Here is a 16567-nt window from a genome sequence, read left to right as displayed (position 1 = left end):
CCCAAGATGTGTGGCAAACTAATGGTATTATTATTATTAGAGCAGCAGCTTTAAACAATAAAAAACATGGTGTATAGGCATGGCACTTATAGCTGTACTCACATTAGGACCTCTTTGGCCTCCAGACCCTGGCTGACCTGCTGGACCCTGCATTGTAAAGATTCACAGTTATTTATCAGTTGCTTATTTTACAGTTCCTACATACTGCAGCAAAGTTTACATGTTCTAACGAAGTCAGAATGTGATGTGGATTTAATGTCAGTACAGTCCTCACCCTTCGTCCTTTCTCTCCTGAGACTCCTGCCACACCAGGGAAGCCAACTGATCCCTGGAGAGACACGTAGAGGTTAATCAGCCTCAGCCTTCCATTCATCACACATCAACCCCTAATGTCTCATTAATGTATAATTAACTACTGTATCAAATTAAAGCAAATCTAATCCATGAGCCCAACACAGCCTTAAATATACCATTCATCAACATGTAATGAATTGATGTCACTAATGAACTATTAATAAAATAGCCTTTTTTAATAAGCCATTTATCATCCTTTATTTTTAATCAGACAGGAAACAGTCCAGCCAAAGACACACATCTTGCTGGTTAAAGCTCTGATAAAGGAACCAGAGGACACATTAACTGATCATTACAGCTCATCAATGCTAAATTACCTTAGGCCCTTGTCGTCCTGGGTATCCTGGCAATCCAGGCACACCAAGTTTACCCTGCAGAGAAAACCGGCAGAATAGGAGGGGAGGAGGAAATAAATAGGAGAAATATTAAAAAGAAAAATGCATGAAAACCATTTAATTAAGATTTTTATGACATAATGCTGACTACGCATGTACCAATACAGCAGGGCATCTCTACCCTAATGCATATAGTGATGACAGAAAGATTAAATGCTTCAACATGCACACTGCTTCAGCGACAGTTTTGCCTTAGGAGTAGGCTGTAACTAGATGTGATAAATGTAAGGCCATTACATTCCATATATTCAGTATTTCAGTGATTTTCAGATACTCGTTTATTAAGAAAAGTTTGTCAAAACTGAAAACGGAGCTAAAGAAATTTAACTGTAATACCTAACATTATAACGGCTGTAGCAGCACAATGCAGGTTTAGATAAGAGTTTTCTTATAATTTGGCAGCCTATTTGATCTTCCTATCTTCCTCTTTTGTGTCCCAACCTTGTCTCATAATGTAAATGTAATCTTTTATTAACGTACCTTCTCTCCAGCAATCCCAAGACCTCCTTGATCTCCCATGGGTCCTGCTTGGCCCTTTAGCCCCTCTGTGCCATCCTCTCCACGAGCACCTGGAGCTCCGTTATCACCCTAAAGTGAAGAATTAGCGTAGAGGAGAAGTGACAATTTTATCTCCACTCTAATAGAGAATAACTGAGAGAAAATGATAATGAGGTTTGTGATCTGAGGGCGCTCTTACCCTGTCTCCCTTGATGCCCATGTCACCTTTGAACCCAGGGAAGCCATCTTCTCCCTGTGATGCACAGAGGAGAGGTGATGTATGATGAAAAGCTCTTTAATGATAAATTGCATCATAACATTGTAATTTGTCAGTGTCTCTAGTCACAATCCACAATAGAATAACAGCTCACTATTTTTCAAGCAAGATAGAAAATGTGTTTTACTCACCTTCTCTCCTTTGCTCCCCTTTGGACCTCTAACTCCATCAGCTCCCTGTAAAAAAGAGGAAAAATACTTAAGTTAATGAGAATCTCACATCATAACACACCTCTGGACATTACATTGAAAAACTGCTGGTTGTCTGTATTTCCAGAAATACCCCATCTTGAAACACTGAAATGATTTATAAGTGTGTATTGATTTTCTCTTGACCTAACATTGCTCTGGTATTGAGCAGTTATTGACCTTACATTCATACTAATGATTGCCAGCAAGGTCAGGCTTACCCTAAAGGATGTTGAGCCAAACTACCAGATAAAACACCACATGTGGGAACGTGACAAAAACAAACACCAAGCAGAATGCCATGACAACTTTGCTTTTATTCCTCAATTTCAAAAGCAAAAAAAATGACTGCTACACACCAAAACACACAGTTTTTTCTATCTGGCTCTGACAATTCTCTTATCTGTCAAATGCTCCTCACTCTGCTGCTAGTAGTCCCTTTGAGAACTGGGGTGCTTTCCCTCCACCTGTCACCTGTCAGTTACAGACTCAAACAGCTTGTCCGTCACAGGTAGACATACACGCAGAATGAAATGTCCAAGGGAATGAATATCTCAGTGGACATTACACTTGAGATCACGATGCATTCATGTCTCACCTTGACTCCGCGGGTCCCTGGATACCCAATAGGCCCCTGAGCACCTGGTAAACCCTGCATGAAAAAAAAAAAGAACAAAAGTATTCTTCAGTTTTAGCAAGAAGCAGCCAGTTCTCTGAACAGATATAAATTAACATTGCACCCAGTCACTGTGTCCTATCTTCTATTGGCAATCAGCATTTTCAAACAGAAATAGTAGATGATGCTGATGAGTGCATGCGGCTGACTCTAATGGGCTAATGCTCTTGTACAATAAGGATGATAACATCATCAATGATGATTACAATGATGAGACTGAGCATTTCTGTAGCCTAATGTGAGTGAGTGCACAATTACAATAGATGGAAAGAAAGAGCATGATGTTGCACTTTTAATATCTTGCTGTTACACTACAGCAAACCAGCCTAAGATATGCAGTTACGCACTTGCATGCCTTTCTCTCCCGCGGGGCCCTCTCTTCCTGGGTGACCCTGTAACAGAAAAACAAGAATCAGATTGACTTAGCGCTGCTACAAATACATCATTATTGTATCACTCCTTTATGGAAATTTCTGAATGCAACCATCCAATGAAAAAGAGGAAAACTCAGTGGCATTCAGAATGAAGAACCATAAAAATGTCATTGTGTGTGTCACAAACCTTTGCAGAACAATAAAAGGAACATTAAGTGAAATTCATTCAACTATGTCTGACTGCAATCTAAAATTAATTATTGGAGATAAGAAAAGCCTCACTGTAAAAGGATTTTTCATTCTTTACTAAATGTCAAACTGCTTCAGATCACTTCCATAAATGCCTCCTCTGTCCCCCTGCTGGTGGACGACAGAATGTGTAGGCTGGCAAATTTTATCCTCTTGGCTTCTTTAGATTAAGTGTTTTCTTGGTTGTATGTGTACACATAAACATGTGTATACAGTACCAGTCACAAGTTTGGACACACTTTCTCATTCAAGTGAATAGGGAGGTCCAAACTTTTGACTGGTGCTGTATGTACATACACAGTTATTGTTTGTATATCATTATGGGGTGAGCGTTTGAAATTTCTGTGCTGCTGTGCTGGAGGTACAGCACCCGATAGAGGCTGTTCATCTAGTTCTAGTCCTCTTTGGATAATTGATGAAGACATTCTGTAAAAAGGAAAGAAAAAAAACTCCCTGTGCTAAAACAGTGCAGACTGTTCTAGTAAGCCAGTTGATGTTGCAGAGTTGTCATTCATATTTTGTTGTCTTGTCACCTGAGCATGTAGTTGACAGACAAAGTAGCAGCAATGCACTCTGTCTATCTATATGTAGATATGTAGATACTGCAAAGGTATGTATGGATGTGAGCATGTTTATGTGTTTGCGTTTAGGTGTGTACTTACAGTGGGGCCATCAATGCCTGGTAGTCCCTGCATGCCTTGTTTCCCCTGGGGACCCTGTACAGGACAGACAGAATCATGAATCCTGGTGCTGAGCTTCAGATATGATATAACATCTCAACTCATCCCTAGGAGACCACATTTCCCACTTTGTTGCTTCTCTACCAAACATACTGTATTTATGGCTAAGTCCACTTTTTATTTCTTTTATCAGTCTGGCCTCATGATGTGAACCGTGCAAGGCCGTCCCTAGTGTCTGTTATGCCTGTGTGTGTTTCTTTGGTATTGATTTCCTGTCTAGCTCTGTCTTGTCTGAATGGGAGCCAGAAGTGGCTGGGTTGTACTGTCCTGCTCAGTTGGCCTCCCATGGGTATGTGATGACAAGGATCACAAGGTCACAGCTTTAATTCTGAAATTAAGAGAGAGACATGCTACCTACCTTCTCTCCTGGCAATCCAATGGGACCCTGGGAACCAGGCAAACCCTATACCAGAACAAAGCATCAATCAGGTTAAGTGTCACAAGACTGGGAGAAGGCTGGGAGTTGAGGTTTTGCTTGAGTATGTGTGTATGTATGGTATGACATGTGTGTATGTAAGAATCATGAACAGTAAGTGCTGATGTCTTTGTGTGAACTAGGGGTTGGATGGGGTGTTGGCATGCTGGAAAACATGATTAACTCATGACTGTAATGTCTCTGACGACATTTTACGCCATTTTGTTGCAGTGGGGTGATACCTTGTAACTTAAAACAGGACAGTTTTAGTGCTAGTACAGTACCTGTACTCCTGGATTTCCCTGTTGACCTGGGGGCCCTATTTCTCCAGATGGACCCTGAGAACAGGAAACACTGGTGGTCACACACTCTGTCTACACATGATCTTTGTCATGAGCTCATCATCACATGACTGGTTAACAGGTTCATTAGAAGGGCACACTAAAACACTGTGGCTGATGTTTCTGTAGCTGACATCACTTTCAAAATCCACACCATGTTCATTTGTCTGTATCTCTTTTAACATACATCATAGTCATAAGTGGTATGTAATGGTAGTTATAGGGATGAGGTATGAACATAGAAGGACTGACCAGGTTGCCCTTTGACCCTTGTACTCCATCAGTTCCAATGATACCCTGACAAAAATGCACACACACAAGATGTTAGAAAATAATGGATGAAATGTCAAAATTTGATCGAAAGAGACACAGTTCAATAGCTTCCTTGTTTATCTTTAGTGGCATATTGACGATTCCATGAACTAGAGGAGCTTTTATAGAGTTGAAAAGACTGAATAGCTCTGATTTTGTAATCAAGGCAATGTTGACTTACCGGTTGGCCAGGTGGGCCAGGTGGCCCCCTTGGCCCAACAAGACCCCGAGGACCCTGGAGACAAAACACAGCAAATAGTCAGCAGCTAACCTGCATTCACGATGAGATGGAGTGAGTGTGGAATACTAAATCATAAATCAGAGCTAAGAGGAGAAAGAGAGTGAAAAACAGGGAGAGACAAGTGATATGTTTTTGTGTGTGTGTGTGTGTGTGTGTGTGTGTGTGTGTGTGTGTGTGTGTGTGTGTGTGTGTGTGTGTGTGTGTGTACGTCCGTGCATGTAGTTTTGTATGTGATAGCAACAGAGACTGTGCTAGCCTGTGTTTGCGCAAGTGTTTGTGTGCTCTGTTTTTGTCAGCCTCCCTCTTTGTAGGCTGGCCAAGCCACCTGTTCCAAAGCCACATCTGTGATCTCCTGGGAAGTGATTGATATGGAAATATAATCATTCAGGCCAGGATTTTATCTCTTCCCTCTCCGACTCTCTCATTTTCCTCTCTCCATTCCTCTTATCTCGTTCACCACCAACCAAATTTCTGTCTCGCGTTTGTCTCTCGCTGTCTCACTTTTCCTGTCACTTCCTTTCTCTCATCAAAACAGCCAACTCCTCTCCTTTCCTGTGTCTTTGTAGTTTAACACAGCTCTCCTAACATGTCTTATGGAACTCTATTTCTTCCTGCACTGGGTGATCCATTTGGAAGGACAGAACCCTGCTGAGCCCAAACCTCACCTACTGTGAGAAAGATAGAGTGTGAGTCATAACCAATCAACCAGTGTTCACTGCAGAGATACACTGAGAAAATGACAGCATCTTCACCAGAGCTCTTAAAATCTTTGTGGCCTCACATTGATACAAAGATTGAAAGTTACTTTTTAGGTAGAATCTCTGTGACAGAATTTGAATATACTGGCATGCTATGCTATTGTATATTTTTGTGTTTAAGCTGCATGCCTTCAAGCGACTTTATCTCTCTTAATGCAAGGGTGAACATTGCATTACTAAGGTTTGACCAGCCTAGTTTTTACAGTTGTTGTATACTATTGTGCTGTGCTTCTGTTATGTATGTACATATACACTAAGAGTACATTTTGTATTTGTGTATATTCTGCAAGATTCTGACTGAAATTTCTGCTCTAGCTGAAATACAATGATCTCATACAATCCCCACAGGATTTGTTTTGGAAATCCGTTGCTTCTGTGGTTCTGCACTAAGAAAAAAGTTTAGCATAGACATCTAGCGTAGATATCTGCTATATTAAATATTTTAATATAGTGACATATTTTACATGAAATAACGGTGTGCTGTGATATCTGTGTCTAAATGTGTGTTTGTGTGAGCTTACTATAAGTGTCTTCTCTGGAGAGTTGCCACCTTGCCATGGTGGAGAAGCTTGTGTGTACCAAATATCCCAAGAGCAATGCCGTCTGGAGCTTAGCTCCTTTTAGGGTCACCCTTGGCAGTAAGGTTGAGGGGGAGGTACCAGACAAAGCACAACTCAAGAGAGATGTCAACAGCAGAGCAGGCGGAGGATGGTGTCCAACAAACAAGAGGATTGCTACAATGTCTGTGAAGGTGGAGGAAGGCTGCAGCAGGGGGAGACCTACAGTTGCCATGGAGTCCATGCCATTGGTTGCAGGTCTGTCTCTGTCAAGGATTGTTTGGTGGCTGTCTGTGCACCATTCTCTTCACGTCACGCACAGGCATTCACCTGTAGGGGATAACTCAACTGCACACCCCAATCCCAAGCCCTGTGGCAATCAGCAAGTGGCAACTGGAGCAGAGCCAGGAAGTCTGGAAGCTCCTAATCACAAACTGGCACACAGGCGGTGGGTGTAGTTGAGTCGCTGGATTCTCAGACTGAGGCAGCAGAATTCTTTGGTGCTTTCACCCATGACTGAGCAGCCCTTTTCAGGGTCCGCACTGCTCACCCCAGAAGAGGAGGGGGCTAGAAAAGGTCCCCTAAAAATCGTCTGCCTCACCAACTTCCTGGCTGAATTATTGCATCCAGTGGGATCTCCTCTATGCGGTCAGAAATGTTCTCCATCAGCCCCCACCAGACATCTCTGCACCCCCGCCAACAATAACAATTGACAGTGTAAGCCTTGAAAATATGGACCAGTTCCCCCACCTTGGAAGTCACCTCTCCTCAAGGACAGACATCGATAGTGAGGTACATTGCATCTGCTGTGCCAGTGGGGCTTCGTAAACTTCCGTTGAAGAGTCTGAAAACTCTGACCTGCTTGCAAAGACCAAGCTGCTGGTCTACAAGGCAGTTATCTTGCCCACACCTTTATATGGTGCAGAGACCAGGATTACCTACAGTAGGCATATAGGAGCCCTGGAGCCCTACCAATAGACATGCCTGCGAAACAAATTTTCAGTATTAGCTGGAAAGAGAGGCATATTAACATCAGTGTTCTTGAGGAATCAAACATCATCACATCACAAACATTGCCACCACCATCTTTAAACACCAGCTGAGATGGACAGGCCATGTAATAGTAATTTTTGACATATGCCTCCCAAAACAGGTCCTCTACTCAGAACTAAATGCTGGCCAACAAGCACCTGGAGGTCAGAAAAAGCGTTTAAAAAAATGTTTCTCAAAGAATTCCACATAAACAGCTCTAACTGGGAAGACCTTGCTCAAAACAGAACATGAACAAGCCACATTCCATTAAGATGATCTCCGACAGGCTGCAGCAGCAAAGAAAGGATAGAGTCCACATCAAAAAGGCTCTGCCACATTCCACTCCAGTACCTCACATCAATGCCCACACTGCAAGAAAGTTCGTGGCTCCAGAATTGGTCTCCTCAGCCATTTGAAGACCGATAATAAGGACCCCCCAGGAGGACCATCATACTCAACTTCGAATGATTGCCGATGACTATAAGTGTGCATGTACAAGTAGGTGTGTGTGTGTTCGAGAGCGAAAGACAGAGAGGGAACATCACTTACAGGTTCACCTGGTTGACCTCTTGGCCCCACAGGTCCATCAGATCCCTAAAATAACAAAGAAAGAAACAGATTCTACATATAAATCTCATGCACCTCTCTAAGTCAGCCTCAGGCATGGATACATTTATATCCCCAGAGACATAATCTGTGAAAATAGCTCATTAAAGAAATTCACTGCCTGACAGATAAGGCTCAACTATCTTCGAGCAAAGACTAATAGACTGCTCTCTCAAACTTCACCCGCCTGCCTGCATGAATTGATACCATCTTGACAGAGCTTCTATCTTTCATATTTTCAATTCTATGTCAGGGATGCATTGCATTGCTTTCATGTCATTTGCAAACCTTGATACTGAATGAGCTCAGTCCAGCATAGCAGAATTAAAAATTCAGGAGTTTATGACTTAATTTCAGTAAAGCCTGCTTTGATCTGTGGTGCTTTACCATCTAAATGGTTTATAGAATTGATTCATTGATCTGGAAAAGATTTCCCCTTTAAACTTGCGTGATGGAAAATTAGGAAAAACAAGGCACTGCTGCAGGATATATGTTTTCTGTTTGTTTCAAGTAATTTTTGGAAAGTACCATGCACTCACCTTTTCTCCTGACTCTCCAACAGGCCCATAAGGACCAGGCTTTCCTCTGTCCCCCTACAAGATAAAAGCATTAGCCACAACCCTCAAGACATTTAAGACTGTTCTGTTTATAGCAGAGGAGCTCGAGCAGATGCTTTTTAGTGTACACTGTCATCACAGAAATCACAGCAATCATCGTGATCGTAATATGCAAATAAACATCTGCCATATGATGTGTGAGGTATTCATGCATGCTGTGGTACTGTTGCATGTTAGTGTCTGAATAACTAAATAAATACAGTGACAATTTCAAGTTACCAAATCTGACTCACTCTGTGTCCCTTGTTTCCTGGGAGACCTGGCAGGCCGTCAAAACCCCTGTCACCCTGAGAAGTAATAGAGAAGCAAGTGCATTAAAGCCTGAAACACACACACATACGGTAATGTGTAAACATTAGCAGAATTGTACCGAAAGTCTCCCCTGGCAGAGCCTCCCATCTGCTCTGAGTGTGTGTCGGGGAGAAGGAGCTTTCAGATTAGCTGTAGGTCTGCTAAAATGCTGCTTTGACTGATAAAGACTCTGCTGTTCTGTCAGACCCGGCATCAGGGGAGCCTGATTTATTTAGTAAGCTCTTCCTGCAGCTGTTAGGTATTGAGTTGCCTCGTTGTCAATACATATTATAAGCTGTGGGCTGCTAGATACCTAAAGGCTTACACTTGCAAGTGGAGATTTAGAGTGGAGTTTGTTATCGTACAAGACCTTGCTGCCTAAACACATGTGGGATTGTTCTGTGCATGGAAACGTGGAACTGAATTCAAGGAAACTTAACACCAAACATCAGTAATATGTTCTGACAACTGGCAATGTAGCATTCACACAAATATCAACCTCAACTAGTATCCAAATATGCAGAAAGGACATTAATCCTTTGCTGGAACAAATATTCTCTAGGTTGTTGGTGCAGCTCAATTAGATGAGATTATCACTACTGCAATGCAGTACAGTGAGATCTCAAGGAGCTTACCTTAGAGCCTGTTTCACCTGGTGCTCCACGACCTCCGTCCCTTCCTGCGTGCCCCTAACAGATACACAATCCAGTTAAAATAGGTTCTAGAGTGCACCAGGCAGAGTATGCTTTTAACACAAGATACTGAGGTTTCCAGTGAGGAAACCAGCAATGCTCAAGATATCTCACCCTCTTTCCCAGCTTTCCATTAATTCCTGGAGGGCCTGGCATTCCACGTGGTCCCTATATGAGGAAGGAGAGCAAGATAAATGGAAAATGGTGTAAAGAGGAAGGCAAGAAGACAAAAGGAACTTAATAGTGTGATAAAGAAAAACAGTGGTATGATAGGAGCTAGTAGTGAAGTAAATATAATGTCTAATCTTACAGTAGGGCCACTGTCTCCGCTGTCTCCTTTGAGCCCAGTGGGGCCTGGAACACCCTGTGAAATAGAAACAAAAACTTATTAAAGCATGACAAGATGCACAGGAGCGATTCAAACCTTCTCTCAAATTTAACACCAAACAAACAAAATATGAATGAGCAAACAACAAATCATCTTAAAACTGTTCATTTTTGCAGCCCTACGGCGATTTCTTTCATAAATGGGAGCAGATTTTAAAAGCGATTTGATCATACTGAGCATGAAGAGTGGTGAGGTTAGGATGGGAAGGAGAGAATAGAGCTTGTGTCTGGGTGGACAGAATGTGAAGTTGAGGTTAAAGGTCGCAGGAGCCCTTGAGGTACAATGCATATTTGGTCAAGGTCAGAGGAGTGCCTTACCACTGGGCCTGGTCGCCCTGTAAGACCCATTGGACCTGGAGGTCCTTTCATTGACAGCTGGAAGAAAAACACAACTGGATGGTTCATGTACGCTGCACAAGGTACCTTTTAATATGCAATGAATTGCTACTCATATAGCGTAAATTAAAATGATGTCTCTGATGTTATAATATGGCATTATGATCACAAGGCACAGGTTTCTGTGAAGTTTACCTGGGCCTGTTGCAAGATAGCTTGTGCTTGTGCCTCCTGGGGAGACACCACTGGTCCCTTCTGGGAATCACCTCCATACTGGAACTGGAAGCAATGAAAAGGAGGAGTCAGTTCCCACTGCAGGACTCCCAAAATGTAAATGAAGTTCAATCAAACAGCCCCCCCTTGTGGTCATGCCATGACACCACATTGTCAGAGGGTGTGCTCTGTGTGTGTTTGTATGTGTGAGGCATGCGTGAGTGTGTTTTAAAGTCTTACAGGTAGCATCAACAGGGTTCCCGGAGGACCTGGAATCCCATCGACCCCAGCAAGACCAGGACGTCCTGGAGGACCCTTAAAAGAGACAACAGGAAAGGGGATAAACATCTGCTACTGTGTGTGTATATGTGTGTGTGTGTGTGTGTGCGTTAGACAGAGAGAGAGAAAGAGAGAGAGAGAGTCTAAAAAGAGAGACAAAAACATCCCTGCAATCTAATCTAATCACTGTAAAAACAACCTTTGTTCCATTTCCACAAGGAATATCTTATGCACTACTTTATTTTCTCTTTACAGTCTAAATATCCATTGTACAAAGTCATTTCATGCAGCATTGATTTATAAAGATTGTGTTGATCAGATTATTGTTAAACTATCCTAACTAGTATTCAAATTGATAAGACACATTTCCCTACCATATTTGTTAATGAATGAACTGTACCATTCCTGGTACTGCCTTTTGTCAAATAAATGACAAATAACTGAAGCAGAAGTGGAAATGTGTCTAGTTATCCATTGGAAGAAATCTTTATTTGTTTTTAAAATATATTATATAATAACACAGAATATAACTAAATGAGTTGTCATGATTAATTATTGTAATCCATCCAGCAGGCGTATGATTTTCTACCAGCAGCATAAATTGTGTACAGTATGTATTACACAATGCCATAAAGACATGAGCCAATTCATATGTGTCAATCACTGGTGCACAGCCTAAAGTGTGTTAAACAGTCTCATGCTGCAGTGTGAACAAAGACAGAGCTCTTTCTATGCCTTCTATTCCTTCAAATGTAAAACTTACGATACCTGTGTTTCAAGACCTGGAGGCCATTACTGCTTTTAAATTTTACCATACAAAAGAGATCCTGTATTAAAACATGTATTTGATAAGTCAATTGTGCAAAAGTGGATAGTAGGGGAAAGCCACCATTGTTGCATCTCTTCTGATTTCATCTAAGTAAATAAAATATAGGCTTGTTTAATGAACATGAACTGTAAATAGCTACGGGAAGTGTGTATAGGGACTGAATGTGATGTGCTTGTAAGCCATTGGGGATCCACATGGAAATAAACTGTTTACAGAGCAAAATGATAAAAAACATAATCTACTGAGATAAGACATCTATCAGTGTGTGTGTGTGTGTGTGCGTGTGTGTGTGTGTGTGTTCCATTGTGATGATTAATAGACAAATACACTTATTTGAGCAATCACACATAAACAGAATAAGAAAATTAGGTCAAACATGTGTGAGTCAGCGTCCCTCCCTGAAGTCCAGCAGGTTCAGTTCAGTGAACCAGGTCATTGTGATCCCATGGACATATGTCCCTAGGGTGAAGCAGTCAAACTGAGGTCAAATCAACCCACTGGACTTTCTACCAATGACTCAAGGTCCTCTCCTCACCACACTCACCATTTCACCAGGATCTCCCCTGGGTCCTGGAGGGCCTGTTGGTCCAGCTGGTCCAGTGAGCCCCTGTGAAGGAAACATTTGCAGCTCTCAAATAACCATTTATAAAGAACAATGCAATATTGTAGTTTCAATGAAATCCCGATCTTCTACACCATAGTCTAATCCTCCAAATGCTTGTCAATAATTGCTTTTTATTTCTCTATGTAGTTTGGAATCAAAGCCTCATTATTTTTACTTCTCAGTGATGATGCACTTTTAGTAGTCAATTCATGGTGTGTTAGTTGATGTACACAAAAATATTATCAAGCTATCTGTCACAAAGCGTCATTGTGTAAAGCAACATACTGCATAACAGTGGTATATTTTTGGGTGTAACCTCTGAAAACCTTGTTTTCTTTCCCCCAAAGACATCACAGATGCATCCTGATAGCTACTACAAAATTCTCAACATTTTGCACCACAACACATCTGGACAGTCCCCGCTTGTGTTACATTATGCAACATCCTGATTCAAATGGTAATACGTACAATTACAGAGACAAGATGTGGTCAAACAATTTTGTTTTGTTTTCAGGCAGTGAATATGCTCACCTCTGGCCCTGGTAGACCTGGGGGTCCTTCTACTAATGTACCCTAGAAACAAGCACAGATAGAGCTGAATGTACAATTGAAGAGTATGAACTCACTCCCATACTCATAACTAAAGCTACTAGACTATTCATTAAATGCCTCTGGCAGCTCACCGGTTCAATAATAGCTGGCTCTCCCTTCTGGCCTTTCTCTGCTCTGAGGCTAGCCTGAGGAGGAGAAACAGATGAGCAGATGTGGATTGTTAGAATCACTTGACACGGGCAATTGAAGGCATGACCACTCACTTGATGTATATGAGCTCACTTTGAGATTTACCTCTCCATCCCACGTCTCTGCTCTTTCCCGCTCCGCAAAGTTATAGCTGTTCTCATATAATTCATACTCTTCGTACTCTGACATTGTGTCATTCTTGTAATCTTCATATTCAAGAATCTGTTAAGGAATGAAAAACTCCATTAGTGACAAGTGTAGTGAATACCAAAATAACCTCACTGTTGTTTCTGTGCCAATGTGGAGACATTTCTTTTATTGCATTTGCATTTAACCTACCTCATATTCAGTAACATTCGGGCCCACTGTTACCGTGGAAACTGTGAGATCATCATGGAGGTCTCCATAAAGGTCATCTCCATACTCCTCCATTACTGGATTCTTCACTGACTTATCCTCCTGCAGGCCAACACAAGGGCTTCAATGAGTCATATCAAAGCTCAACCAGAAGACTCTGAGCACTTATCATTAGTGCACAGTGCCTCCGAGTCAGGGCACAGTTTCAATTGTACAATATACATGTTGGCAAAACAGGTGGATTTTTGTGAATGTGTTGATTATCCAGGATACAGGTTGACAGGTGTGCAGTTAATTACAATACTGGAGCGCAATTAGCTGATGGACTACATCAGATTCATGTGGCAGCATAGCAGAGACTGCAACAGCAACAGAAACAGCGTGAGCATGAAAAATTAGTTTACTTGGCAAATTAGCAAATAATAAACATGAAGGAGACATACAGAAACATCCCTTGTTTGTTACTGTGGGAAGTTAAAAGTTGATTCAATGATTTAATTATGTACAGCCATTATGGCATATTCATATTAGTATGTGCGGAATAATTTAAAGGATTAGATGGTCTCTGAGCACAATATTCACCTTGAATGAACTGTAAACCCAATATTGATTCCGTACATTTGCATATAGGAAAATTTATACTGTATGTACCATGCATACCATAAAGCATGGTATGCATGGTACTGCATGTTCTACAAAAAAAAAAAAAAGACACACACAGACAGAAGGCATATTCAGTAGTGAGATCAGTAGAGATTGATTTCTCATTTAAGATGCATTCTCCATGTTTTCTGGTAGGGATGTAGAAGAGATGATGATTAGGATGGTGATGGTTAGTGGTGGTGGCGGTGGTAAGCAACTTGAGAGGGAAAAGGTGCTCTCTATGGTTAGAAGGTATTAAGGGAGTGATCGGTTAGAACTGCAAATGAAGGGATGAGGTGGGGTCGTAGGGCATCTACAGGTTAACTTGTCTACCTCCTTAGTGACCTTTGATTCAGGCAATGCACTGGGTACCACAGTGGGGGCCTCAGTTGTGGAGTCCGGTTCGTGTGTGGGCATCTCCATGAGGGTCTTGTCGAAGACTTCAGTGGGAATGACAGTTTCAAGGGTGCTCTTAAAGTCTGGCAACTTAGTGGGCTGAAAAGGTTCTTGGGATAGATACTCAGGAAGCCTTGTGGACACTCTGAGGAAGCCATCCTCAAGACCCTCCTCTTCACGTTTCTTCTTTCGGGATCCCTTCTTGCCCTTGCCCTTGCCTTTGCGTTTGCCTTTGCCCTTAGAGCCCTTGTCCCTCTTCTTTTTGTTCTTCTTGCCTTTTCTGTCCTCTTTGGATTGCTCTTTTGGTTCTCCTGGCTGGTCACTCTGCATCAAGGCATCAGACTTCTTTTTATGAAAAAGGGGAATACAATATGAAGGCACAGGTGGAGGATGGAGACAAAACAAACACTGTTGTGAATAAAAACACAATATAGGAAATAGCAAGGAACAGGAGAGTGACACAAGGCATGCAGGCCTGCCACGCCCTTATAGGGTCAGAGACCTACTGTGATTCCCACTGAGCTGGTAAGAACCAAACAAACAGGAAATAAGAAGGAACAAACAAACAGTCACTGTTGTTTTCTCTTAGGCAAAGCAGAAGACATATTGTATTTGCCTTTGTGGTCAGAGGTCACCCTGTCTATGATTCCACAGAGGTGCTAATTCTCATGTGCTCTGGCAAGTGGCAAATATGTGTTGTGTCATCCACCAGAGTGATGTCCATTGCATGTCAGTGACATGAATGGACTCTGCCTGAAAACAATGCTAAAGGCCCTGTCCTTGAAAGACATCAGTGACGTGATTTAGATCCACTTGTAAACAAGGTTGTTGTGTAAAGGAGATATGATGGGAAATAGGTCAGTGGGGTGACAGATGTTGACGTGCTCTGGATTCCGAGCTTATTGCTCAGCTGTAGCTCCGTAAAAGCCAACTGGATAAGTATCAAAATGGCCTCACACTATGATTATTGAACCATCCCTGGAGCATTATCAATGCCGGGTGCAGAGTTGAGTACAGACACACGTGCACTCACATAAGTGTGCATGTGACATACACATAAACAAATAGACACATAAGTAAGACATTAACGTGTATTATTGTATAACTGCGTATTCCTTGAAACCCAGCCACACACACATGTGCATCTCTCAGCCTCTCTTCCTCTGCCTCCTTATCTCTCTCTTTCACACACCACTAAATAAATATACAGTAATTCATATCCATGATTGATTACATTTTTTTTGCAAGCCTTGAGGAGGGGAAGAGTTATTATATCGCATATGAGTTATAGGCTCCTGGCTCTATGTATGTGTGTGTGTCTTGCCAGAGGAACACCTGACCTAAAGAATGCTCCACTGCTGGCTGCATTTGAAAGAAGACACATCTACTTTGACTGATGGCCTATTCTGTCTTAATCTCTCAAATCTCTTTTTGCAAACACTCAGTACATTTGCACTATACTCAAACCTCTTCTTGGCTGGGGCTGTGGTCTGCTTGTAAATCATATGATCAAGAGTTTCTGGGACACATAGCTCTATTGATAGCCATGCTTGTTCTCCTTTTACTGAAACAAGGGTCTCTGCAAGCCCACTCTAGCAGCCAGAAGGACGTGATAATGTTTCAGCATGAGTGCCAGAGGAAGAAGCTCCTCATATTGCTTCAACCTTATTATAAAACACATGGCCTCTAATAAGGAAATGTGGAAAACACAACTAAACTATAACAAAAAAGAATAAATATATCCTGTCCTTTGTGTTCCAATAAAAATACAAGCCATGGCTATGCAATATGCATAGGTTTTTCAAGTAGGCATTGCCTCCTGTTGGTGGCAGTACTGACCTCCTGCAGGTCCAGGGCTTGGCTGTTGTAGGGCAAAGCAGAGTCACAGTCTGGTATGTAGTTTACACAGTAGTCGGCAGCAGCCTGGGGGTCATCCTGAATCAGTAGTTGCTGAATATCCCCCTGAAATAAACCAGAAAGCAGACAGAAAGGTAGATAAGTGTCATGTTATAAGGGCTGGCATACAGGAGAAGTGGAATCATCTCAGTGGAGCACTGACAGAAACACACAGTAGCTGTTAGTGCACAGTGTAGATATTCAATGCAATCATCCCAAGAATCAACCTGTAACAATACACAACAACACCACAGACATGATGAGAACAACAAAA

General features: G+C 42.0%; 1 protein-coding gene across 3 annotated transcripts in view; it reads right to left on the bottom strand.

Annotated features, from left to right (window-relative positions):
• Nucleotides 1–16567, bottom strand: part of col5a3a (collagen, type V, alpha 3a) — a 50360-nt gene that overhangs the window by 16918 nt on the left and 16875 nt on the right. For 2 of the 3 annotated variants that reach the window (XM_042392963.1, XM_042392964.1), the window contains exons 5-33: nucleotides 16237–16359; nucleotides 14335–14742; nucleotides 13342–13461; nucleotides 13108–13224; nucleotides 12945–12998; nucleotides 12793–12834; nucleotides 12202–12264; nucleotides 10790–10864; nucleotides 10532–10615; nucleotides 10319–10375; nucleotides 9924–9977; nucleotides 9728–9781; nucleotides 9557–9610; nucleotides 8864–8917; nucleotides 8553–8606; nucleotides 7957–8001; nucleotides 5001–5054; nucleotides 4760–4804; nucleotides 4451–4504; nucleotides 4110–4154; nucleotides 3674–3727; nucleotides 2736–2780; nucleotides 2311–2364; nucleotides 1656–1700; nucleotides 1447–1500; nucleotides 1230–1337; nucleotides 672–725; nucleotides 275–328; nucleotides 103–147 (exon numbers count right to left, since the gene is read on the bottom strand). In XM_042392963.1, coding sequence (XP_042248897.1) covers nucleotides 103–147; nucleotides 275–328; nucleotides 672–725; nucleotides 1230–1337; nucleotides 1447–1500; nucleotides 1656–1700; nucleotides 2311–2364; nucleotides 2736–2780; nucleotides 3674–3727; nucleotides 4110–4154; nucleotides 4451–4504; nucleotides 4760–4804; nucleotides 5001–5054; nucleotides 7957–8001; nucleotides 8553–8606; nucleotides 8864–8917; nucleotides 9557–9610; nucleotides 9728–9781; nucleotides 9924–9977; nucleotides 10319–10375; nucleotides 10532–10615; nucleotides 10790–10864; nucleotides 12202–12264; nucleotides 12793–12834; nucleotides 12945–12998; nucleotides 13108–13224; nucleotides 13342–13461; nucleotides 14335–14742; nucleotides 16237–16359 — 2169 coding nt within the window. The remainder of the gene's footprint in view (nucleotides 1–102; nucleotides 148–274; nucleotides 329–671; nucleotides 726–1229; nucleotides 1338–1446; nucleotides 1501–1655; nucleotides 1701–2310; nucleotides 2365–2735; nucleotides 2781–3673; nucleotides 3728–4109; nucleotides 4155–4450; nucleotides 4505–4759; nucleotides 4805–5000; nucleotides 5055–7956; nucleotides 8002–8552; nucleotides 8607–8863; nucleotides 8918–9556; nucleotides 9611–9727; nucleotides 9782–9923; nucleotides 9978–10318; nucleotides 10376–10531; nucleotides 10616–10789; nucleotides 10865–12201; nucleotides 12265–12792; nucleotides 12835–12944; nucleotides 12999–13107; nucleotides 13225–13341; nucleotides 13462–14334; nucleotides 14743–16236; nucleotides 16360–16567) is intronic. The other variant, XM_042392965.1, reaches the window with a different exon arrangement.

The sequence above is a fragment of the Thunnus maccoyii genome, chromosome 18 (genome assembly GCF_910596095.1).
Source record: "Thunnus maccoyii chromosome 18, fThuMac1.1, whole genome shotgun sequence".
Lineage (NCBI taxonomy): Eukaryota > Metazoa > Chordata > Actinopteri > Scombriformes > Scombridae > Thunnus > Thunnus maccoyii.
This window is presented reverse-complemented; position numbering and strand designations above follow the sequence as displayed.